At 40.6% G+C, this 11312-nt stretch overlaps 1 protein-coding gene across 1 annotated transcript in view; it reads right to left on the reverse strand.

The window, feature by feature from the left end:
- The window catches only part of map1aa (microtubule-associated protein 1Aa), a 37893-nt gene that overhangs the window by 11713 nt on the left and 14868 nt on the right, over positions 1-11312 (reverse strand). Inside the window, 1 exon segment of the mRNA XM_029455342.1 lies at positions 203-285. Coding sequence (XP_029311202.1) covers positions 203-285 — 83 coding nt within the window.

The raw sequence follows: 11312 nt of genomic DNA on the forward strand, positions 1-11312 counted from the left end.
CTCTCATTGGATATGAATAGTGAACGGCAGGTGCTGTTGAGTTTTTCGTAAGTGAAACCCGGTTCAATCCAAACTGAAGATTTTGGCTAGAAACTCCATAGTGTGGTTTATATAAAAAAACAGAACATTTAAAAAAGGATTCAGAGCATCGGGTCATCCCCACCATGCTGTGCTTTGTCTGTGTTGTCGAGGTGTGACTCACCTCTGAGGCAGCGGTCTCCTCTGATGGGTTCACCAGCACCACTGTCTCCAGGACATCACTCTGATATTGGAGAATCCGCTGGCCTGCAGGAAACACAGAAAAAAACAAAAACCTTATGACTACACCAAGCCAAATAAAGGGGCAGTGTGTAGGATATTGTGGCATCTAGCGATGAGGTTGCAGATTGCAACCAAATGAATACCCCTCTGCTCTCCCTTTCCAAGCCTGTTGGAGAACTACGGTGGCCTTCAGGTAAAGGAACAATGTGAAAGGACCTCTATAGAGGCAGAGTTTGGTTAGTTTATTCTGCGCTAATGTAGGAACATTGCGGACTCTGTGGAAGAGGACTCGCTCTTATAGGATATGAAGGGCTCATTTTGAGGTAAAAAATAAACGATTCTTATTTCATTTTGGTATATAGAGAGAATCATTAAGTGTGAAGTAGAAGTGGTCGATTCACAACCTATAGGATGTCTGACAACTCTAAAGAAGAATTGCTGTAAACTGAGCTGCTTGTTGAAATCTTAAATAATAAGGAAAAACAATGTTTCCTAGTATGACAATACTGTATGACCAGCGACATTCACTGACAAAGTGACAATATAAAGCCCTGTCTTCCATCATCTGTCACACTGCACATCTGGCCGTGCATAAGCACCCTCAACCCCGCCCCGTTTTCTCGTTTGCTCACTTGCCATCTTATTTCTCCACTGACCCTAACTAAAACCCCCCCGACAAGTTTAATCCTGGAGTGGAAAAACTCTCTTCTCATATACAATCATAACAATAACACAAAACTTAATCCCTCAGCCTCATTGGCTGTTGCTATGGGGATGCTTCTTGGCTGTTGCTGCTAGCTGAGTTACACTGACCCAGTCCTGGCTGAGGGAGACGCATTGCAGCATTTCTGCGAGAGGGAGGGGGAGGCTCGTACTGCAAGGGAGTATGCACGCAGCATCACATAGTACAGGAGGTGAAGGCGAGGGCTAAAGCAGCAGCAGCAGCATTATAAGCATGCAGGCACTTTATCAGGGGATCTATTATTAGAATGAAGATGTTGCTGTTCTCTTCCTCCGCCTCAAAAATGTTAAGGAGCTGTCAAAGAGTGTTTGTGTCTCCTTCCCTTGCTGGAAGAGGAGGCAAGGGCAATGAGCGATGAACAAATTAATTCAGCACTTGGTGGAGGAAATGTCATCCCTTAATATTCAGGGGTTATGTGTTAGGTCAGAGAACATGTCGCCGGTACATGAGACACTGGCAACGGTGTCACTCTACAATGTAACAGTTTTACCTGAATCTGTGGGAACGAGTCAGAATCATGAGCGTATTTGTGCAACTAACAGCCAGCGTTAGATCAGCAGCAGGTTTATGGCCCAGTTTATAGATGTTGTTGTTTTACTGTCACATTCTCATCTGAAATAGGTTCACAATCTGAAAGTGTTCAGCTGCTGATCAAACAAGTAGAGTGGGACTGATGGTTATGGTTTTCTTCTCTCTCTGAACCCAGGAGGCTGTTAAAATAACAACAACACCAGAGAAAAGGTATTTACTGTATGCAGCATGAATATTGTACACTGAATGAATTAACTCGTCGAGTCTATCAACACCCCACTTTTGAGGGTGGCCTGCCTAAATGAGAACATATGGACTACTGAGTAAATGTTGGACCCTTGTTGGAGACAAGGTTTTTAAGGATTTATTACATTGTCAGACTTCCAGAGTGCTTTGAAGGTAGCGACACCTATTATGTTTAAGATTGCACTTGTATACTCTTCCATGCATCAGCTAAACTAGCAGCAGTAAAAGTCTCTGTTTTTAAAACCATCGCTACCTCTGACAGATTTATTTCAGGGAGGGCTCCCTGACCTCACAGATGAGCCGTACTGTATGTATTATTATCTCATCTCTTTTAGTGCCTTTAACAGTTATGACATCACATTAAGTTGAGCAATGACACCAGAAAGAAAGACATCTGAAAGACAAAGAGCTGCTGGAAAGAAGACAAAACCACCTTCACATCGTAGAACAGGTATTAGCATATTTGACTCACTGTTGACCACCAGAGTCATAAAGGAAATAAATTGTTTATTCAAGTAAATGTCATGAATGGAATTAATTAAATACAGTACTTGATGCCATTCCAGTCATGACATGGGTCTAATCTTAGGAAGAGCTTGTTAATGTCCTGACTAAAAAGTACTTTTGTATTAAATGGGTGTTTTCAGTGGTTATCGCTCACATTCTAATGCGTCAGACGGGCCAAACTGCACCTACTACGTTGTGAAAGTGAAACTTAAAAACAACATAACGCGTATTAATGGACTGTAAAATGACAGAAAACTGCCAATTGCAATTTTCGAAAATCCTATGAAGTTTTAAAAATGACTTGTCCAGCCAGCTATCCAAAACCCAAAGATATTTAATTTACAGGAATATGAAACAGGAAAAGTTGAGAAGCTGGAACTAAAAGGTTTATCTGAATTTATGTCCATTCATTTTCTTTTAATCAACTAATTGATTAATCAATTAATTGTAGCTCTTTTCCTAAATTTGTTCAGGAAATATGTGATCATATAATAACTAAAAGCTTCTTAAGAATCTGTCTCAGAATTTGAAACCAACTCTGTCTGATGCTTGATGTAGGCTACAGACGTACAAACGTATTGATGGTCTGCAAACAGCTTTTAAAGAGGAAACTACTGGAGAGTTATACTTACTATAGTTAGAATCAAGGTCCCGGGTGTGTCAATGAACATGAGCTTTTGCTGTAGATGAAAAGATGTTTGTGTGTAGATGAGGTGAAAGGTAGCGTGGGCCTCCGGGGCCTCCTGTGCTCATGGTTCCCATGATTCCTCGCTGCTCCCCTGAATTATGACAAAACACTGCCACTCCAGCCAACTGATATAAACGCTCTGCATGTCGGAGAAGGCAATTAACCGCCTCGCTCTTCTCATTCCAATTTCAAGCTGTCCAAGGACGATCTCACTGTAAAGACACTTGTGTGCCCACACCTCATTCAGACCGTTATCATGGAAACAAATGTAGCCTGGGCCGCCGCGGCTCGCGGCTCGTGCCTCATCGGGCTGAATACAACAGACTAATGATTGAAGATTAACCGAGGGAGTGTGGATGCTAGTAAAACTGTGACAATCTGTCGGCTCCGACGGATAAAGCAACTCAAGCGCCACACATGAGATTATGGTGGTGCATTAGACCAGTACTGTTCCCTTGGTAACAACTGGATAAGGACTGGTCGGGGTTGCCTGTGGATTATATGATGCAGGGGAAGAACCGATCTCACAGCTTCAGGCTTTCAGCTGAGAACATGCTAACATACTGTACTTATAGTTGTCATGGGGATGGATTTGACATGGAAGCTCAGCAGCTGTTGTGATTTTATGAGTTTAATCAGTTAAAGTCTTCATCATGATGAAGACCATGAAAAGGTTTCAATGGAAGTGCAGTGCATTCCCAACGGGAAAAAACTTTGGAGGATTATGACTTCTGTACCTCATAATTAAGATTTACTATTTTAAACTTGTGAGAAGATATCTGCTATACGACAAGATAACAGGTGTCTCAGCTTTCCATCATATCCCTTGATTTCAGCAGATGGAGTGTGCCCAGCTTTACAGGAATTGTAGATTTTCAAATTTCAATTTTTCCATTTCCTTATGAGAGAGATTGTGTGATTCCATAGAAAGAATAGACCTTCAGTCTGTTTAATTAAGCCGACATGGATGAGAAGTCCTCTGAAAAAAAGAAAACTGGAAATGTATGGAAACATCTGCACTTCCATTACAACTGGACAAACTCCATCTTAAGAATTGTTTTTTTGATATGATCAAATGCTTAGGGATAAGCTACTAAATGGGCCTTGAGGTTGTTTTGTAAACTGTAGCAAAGATCAAGAATGCACATTCTAGTCTCTTATACAGTGTTTGTATGTGAACACATATACATGCAGTGTGGACCGGTACTTTGAGAGGAACTAGTTCATCTGCTGGGCACTGAAGTGCTCCCTGGGCTCTGATACAATAGCTGCCCACTGCTCCTAATACCAGGATGTGTTAAATGTCTAAGAGACTAAATTACAATGTCTGTGCTGTGTACATCCTCCATTAAAAGAGGATTTAAAATGCTCCATTTCCACACAATCTGGTAAAAGTGTTTTGTCTTCACCGAGCTATACAAAGTAAGATAGTGCAGAAGAAAAGCTTTCCTCTACACTTGAGAATCTAAGTGAGATGTCTGATAGTGAGTGGGTGTTTCATAGCATTAAAGAATCAATGGAAAGCACAGCGAGCCCACACACTCGTGCATGATGGGAAGCGGCCTGCAGCCGACTGCGACACATTCTCTGCCCACTCATTGCCACAGCTTCACATGCTGGCATGGCACCTGAGGTCGAGAGACATGTCAGCTGAGTGTTTGTGTTTGTTTGTGTGGTGAAAGTAGACCATGTCCTATATATGTCACTCTGTGGGACTCCACAGTCTCCTACTAATTATCCACAGTGGTTAAATATACAACTGGAAAATGTGGCCTATGGTGGTTCAGCATTTCCACTGCTATGATAACACCAAGAGTACGTCAGACAGAGGAAGTGCTGACTCTGGACACATGCAGCCATATTCTTCAGTCTAACATGCAATATCTTTTTATTACAGATATCTCAAATGAATAATTTACTTTCACACAACACAACTCAGTGTTTTATAACTTATATACAAGTTAGGGATGATTTCAAAAGCCCACCTGTTTGAGCAAATTGAGTATGAAAGTCTTTTGGCCACAGAAGCTCCTGAGAACAAACTGATCAGGTTGTGTTCTGGCAGGTCGCTGCTCGTTCGGTTTCCAGCTGGCCGCAGCTTTTGTTTATAACCTCCAAGCTAGTTCATTGTGTGTCATTGAGTGGCAGCATGATAAATGATACCCTTCCTTTACAACAAGAGTTATTAGTTACAGCAGGGAAAGCTGAATCTGAGTATAATGAGTGGGGTTAAGAGCACTCGTTGGCCGTAGTGTAATAATTACCGTTTGTTATAGAAGCAATCTAACCCCGTCAGATATCAATTTAGGATGTTTACGTTATTCAGGAGAATTACTTTGTCTAGACATGCTTTAATTTACATTTCAGCCACGCCACCAACGTAGCTCTTAGATGTTAGTTAGTTGTAGCCTAAAGCATCTCAACAGCTATTGGATGGATTGCGATGAACTTTGGTATCAACATGCATGTAGCTCTACCACTGAGTCCAAGTCATGACTTGATACTTCTAAAGGTAATGAGATGATTTGTTAAGCCTATAGCTGTACTTCTACATCCATACTAACGTCTTAAAAATATTAGCATGTTACGATGCTAACTGTACACATGCTAACAGACAACTTGGAAATCGTAGATTTAACACGGCAATAAAGATGATATGGCAAACGTGTTAGCAAACATTGTCGATTTAAACAGATATGGCACAACATTCGCATTAGTGTTCACTTGTGTTGTGTTTCACTGATGAATGCAAGTCCAATGTCACTTTCTTTTAGCTCAGTTTTTGGTCTCCACCCAAGACTGATAAAAATAGCGGTCTCTTTGGCCGCAAAATGATCCACGATGTTCGCCAGCTAGTCATTAATTGTTCCTGTCTGTCGAGCAGGTGTATAGTGGGTTTATCAGGGCTTATTTTGCTGACATAAGCTGCCTACTAGCTTTCTGATTAAGAAGAGGTTGAAAAGATAAGCGTGAACCTAAAGGTTGCCATTAAACCAAAACAATAAGCTTAAAGGTGCTAAAAAGGAGAAGGTTACCGCACAGTCGGCTGTGTAACTGAAGCAGAGGTGATGTTTCTTCTTTCGGGGGAACATGATTAATGTTGGTAGATCCCTGTTTACTGTCCCGTTCTTTAATTAACACCTCGTCCATCAGACTGTATACAGAACACATAAACTGGCTCAGTGCACTGAATCAACTATAACTGCAGGAAATGAAACATCAAAGTGAATCATGACTCCAAGCAACAGGGACAGAGTTATAAAAAACAGCACGCCAGTCTACATTTCCTTAGAGGGACGTTACTGTGACATGCAGGTGATTTCTACCAGCTGCTTTCACCGTCAGATGTATTAACACTTCTCAGGTGAGCCTGGAGGGAAATAACCAAAGGGCTGAATTAGAGCCGGTGCAACCCACTGACTCACATACAGTAAAGACATACTGTATATCATGTAGGGAAATATATCCACAGGCACTTCATGAAGATGCTGTCAAATTTGGATTTTATTCACGTCATTATTTCCACGTTGTTTCAGGCCTACTCCAGGAAAGACATCATTACTGGATTGATCCTGATTGGCTTTCTTTACACAATTCATGGAAGTTCATACATAATATTATTATATTTCAACTGGAAAGCCTGAAAATTGCAGGGTACAGCTCATTTGAATCAGAGACGTTGCTGCTGTCAGCCAATCAGAGTCTATCAATATATTTATTAGTGTAGAAACGTGGGCTCAGTTAACTCGAGCAGCCAATGTTTGGGCAGTAAAAATCTGATACAGTTTTTCCACAGACATTTCCAACATAGACATGGACCTCTCCTGGTTGAATCATCAGCACAAACTATGAGCAACTCCTTTTAGAAAACAATGTTGACTGTGTTTATAACAACTCAGCCATATTGTTCTATTTAAGAGATCAGAAAATGTTCTTGCATTAAGCCCACTGACTTCTTCCGTTTTCCATTTCAATACACAACGAATCCTTTGCTGCACATATAAATGTTTTTAAAGAAATGTGTCTGTGGTAAAACAAATCCAATCACTGAGCTTAATATTTTGTTGTGAGCATTTTATGATGTATTGCTTAAATCCTTTTGGATTTTGGTTAAATTTTGTATCAATTAAGCAAATATGTTGTGGTGTTTTGTTTGCACTGACTCAATGATGACGCATTACTTATATATAATGCATGCTATTAGACAGTACAAACTGACCGAAAAAAGAAAATGATTTAACATGAAAGGAGGTTTGCACATAATTGATGAACGTGACATCGGATGATATGACATCTATTTAATTACCCAGACAACCCCTGTGGTCCTGTAATGTCTAGCACTGGCGTTGTAAGAAACCTTTCCCACTGCTCTACTGAATTGAACAATTGAATTAAACTTTCAATTGATGTGTCTTTATTTGCACAATATCATAATTAGCACCCTGCTCTCATTCTGGATACACAATATTGTAGGACCCTTTAAAAGAGAACAACTTGAACACAAACATGGCTAATTAAATGAGCACTTATACTATGCTTTGTTAGAAGGGTGCACTGAGGACAATTTGAAGGTGAGCCATCAAACGATGGTGTGTCTATGTGTACAGGGGACAGCTCCAGTGTGAACAGATACAGATCTGCTGTAATTACTACTCGCAGCAGGAGCAGAGGGCTCTGAAAGACACTTTCACCCCACAACACATTGTTACAACAACAAACTGATACCTGCCTCTATAAGATGAGCATATTTCACTTCTTACACTGTCACCTGCTGCACAAATAAACCTCGGTGGTGTTATTCTATAATTCTCTTATTGTTCCTAAATCCCAAACCAAAAATAGTGTCTCAATACTTTCTGATTTCCTTAGCCTACAGTATGTGGTTAGTCCAGTGGTTCCTAATGAACACCTTAAAATAAATGTTTTATTTAATTCCTAAAACAGAAATATTGCATTTGTTGCATCAGTGGCGGATTAATCCACATTTGGTGCTGAGGTTCTGCCTCGATGCAGAATGGTCCACGTCCGAAATTGCAATGCATCTTAGAATAAAAAAAGTTCCACACCTGTTCGACAAAAAGACGAGTACTCTACTCGAAGCATGCTGACCCCTTTAGATGGAGCTAAAATGACCTTTTTGCAATCTCACCCGTAGGTGTCGTAAATTACACATAATTCAATGAGTATAGTTAAATGTTAAAAGCTGTAGAGACATCATTGAAGAAATAAAGCACGCACTACTAGCACATCTGTTTTTTAAAGGAGCAGATTAAATTAAATTAGCTGGCCTGTGCTGATTTTGAAGTGTCCCACCAGTGGAGTGAATGCAGCCCCGGTCGGTCGGGGACCACACCTTCACCGAACCAGCACAAACGACTATCCTTGTTGCTGGGCATCCACGCTCCCCACGCTCCACCCTGCCTGATCCTGCTGAGCTCAGCACTCTGCCTCACCCACCCTCAGGCATTATGGGAGTTCACAGAACACACTACAGGGGGTCTATGAATCTAATAATACAAAGAATCCAATCTGATCGCATTCAGTCGGCTTTCAACATTATGAAACAAGGTCCTTCACAGAAACACTACAGATGACCTGTGCTGCTCCGCTGTCCTCCTGCTCAGCCTGCATGTCCACATGCTTCGATCAGTGTGAAAGATGAAGGCGGCTCAAGGACATTTCAAAGACAGCGTCCAGTCGTGATGATATACCACTAGTCAGGCTAACTGGGTGATCTAACTACAATGGTAGTAGGGCTGCAACTAAACATTATTTACATTCTTTAAATTAGTAAATTCTTTGTTACATTAATGTCAGATTGTCAAATTGTGAAAAATGTGCAGCAGTTTATCTTTTTCAAGCAAAAATGTCTAATCTTCTGGTAAAACAAGCCACCTTTCACTATTCACTGACATAATGACTACAATGTTGAAAAAGAATCTTTAAATGAATCATAATTAATATCATTTGTAGGCGCAGGGCTAAGAGTTCAAGTCTTCAGATTGTTTCTTGTGTCTTGATAATAGTCCAAATCAGTCTTGGGGCCAAATATCAATAATATATCGATATCTTGTCTCAAAATTGTCTTAGATTTTGGATATTGTAATATTGTGATATCGCACAAGTGTCTTTTCCTGGTTTTAAAGGCTGCATTACAGTAAGTCATTTTCTAAACTTACCAGAGTGTTATATTTAAGTCATTATATCGACATTACTGATGAATATTTATAAAAATACTCACTGTGTAAATATTTTGTGAAAGCCCCAAAAGTCAACCGCAGAATATCGATATCGAGGAAGATATTGTGATATTTAATTCTCTCCATATCGAGAAATATTCCATTTAAATGATACAAGTAGATTCACTAATTTATTAATCGACTTATAACGTACAGTTTGATCTTCAACAGCTACCTCAGACAAATATTACGTTTCCATCATGTAAATAAAACAGAAATAACGCCTCATGCCTTGCGTGCTTCTGAATTAAAACATCTGTCAGTTGTCTGCGAGCCTTTCTATTTCTGGACATTTTTCTCTAGCCTGTTGCATAACTTTGGGGTTATTCAGAGAGTGATGTTTAATCCACCACATCTCTACACAGGTTTCACATGAACTAATGATTTGTTGTGGCCTGACCAGACCAGAGACTCGGCTTCACAGTCAGCGAGTCTCAGCTGTTGTCTTCAGGTCAGAAGATGCTTTTTTCCTGCCTTAAAAATCAGGTCACAACCAATTTACTCAACTGAATTGAGAGCAGTTAGTGCGCTGACAACTGAACATAAACTGTGGGTTAAAGCGTGAGCATGAGTCAGAGAGGCTGAAGGCCTACACTACCCTCCCCTCAACACTGTAACCTGCAGTATCATGCTATATGATAGGAAGAGAATTAAACAATGCCAGAAAGGGATGTGGCTACAACGAGGATTGATTTGGGGGTTTCAACAACCTGAGGAGGAGTTTGCTGTCTATCTACAATTGTACAGACATTACACATAGTCAAATATTTGAGATTAGACAACAAAATTAAGGGATTTCGTAGAATTATATCCCTGACATTGTGAAAAAGGCTTTCAACCAACATTTAGATCATCGTGTAGGAAGACAACATTTAGAGAAAATATATTTTAACATTAAAAAGGTAACATTTTGCAGTCTTTTTTGGTGGCTATAGTGACCTGGGATTGTAATGGGAGGAATGAGAACGCATGACCGAATACAATCCTGGCCATTGCCTTTACAATATGACAGAAAGTACACAATGTGACGTAAAGCCACTTTACACACATCTATATGCTACTATTGGAACATTTCAGGAGTACATTAGATAGAGTGAGCTCTTGATTTGATAGTAACAGTATATGTAAACAACTATTTGCAGTGAAATTGATAATCATGAGGCATAATGTTACTCACATGTGTAGGCTAGTTAATCCACAGCCTCTGCAAACACCAAGCATATAACAGCAATCCTTACATACAGTTAATGTCAATATCAATTCCTGTTTCCACGTATTCAGATTCCTCCAGTGACTGCGACCAATCTGCATGCAGTCTGACGCTCCAGATTAACGATGCGGTGTTATAAAACAAGCAGCCTCGCCAGACCACCGGTCCCGTCTATCTCCGCCTGCTTTTTGACGCCACTATAACATCAACCTCCGGCTCAAAATGAACTCATATCCACCGCCTTGTCTGCAGGAGCTTAGAGCTTCTAAAGCAAGAATAAACGCTGAGGTGTCTTACCGTCCTTCAGTGGTGTGGATGGAGCAGAGGGAGGGGCGGTGCTGCTGCTGCTGCTGCTGCTGCTGCGGATGAGGATGAAGGCAGGGTCGGCCTGCTACAGCTCAACACCTACACTCTGCTATCGGCGGCTCGTGCTGCATTCAGGAACCCCTCGTAGACTCCCGCTTCGGAGGTTGCACAATTAACCAGCTTGCTTTCGTCTATTTAACAGTCAAAATCGACTTTTTGCGACAGAAGACAATATGACGAGTAGATATCTGATAATTTAAAAAAAATCTATAATCCAGGCCCTCAGACAGAATTTCAAAAATAGTACTGGTGCCATGACTCCACCCCTCACCAAATGATGACCAGAAATACAAATAGGGTCTCAAAAAAATGTTTTAAATCCTTGGATTTCTCATATTTGTGTCACAACATAAAGGTCTAAATGGTGTTTCCAAACCCCCTCCACACTACCAGGAATACAATGCTACGGAGCCCAGGACTGGCCACAGAGAGAACAAATATAAAATGGCCACCATTCACCAATTTATGCACACAAGATATAATTTGTCACCTCAATTTAATTAAATCATTCCCATGTTATTG

Source organism: Cottoperca gobio, chromosome 3 (assembly GCF_900634415.1).
Source record: "Cottoperca gobio chromosome 3, fCotGob3.1, whole genome shotgun sequence".
Classification (NCBI taxonomy): Eukaryota; Metazoa; Chordata; class Actinopteri; order Perciformes; family Bovichtidae; genus Cottoperca; species Cottoperca gobio.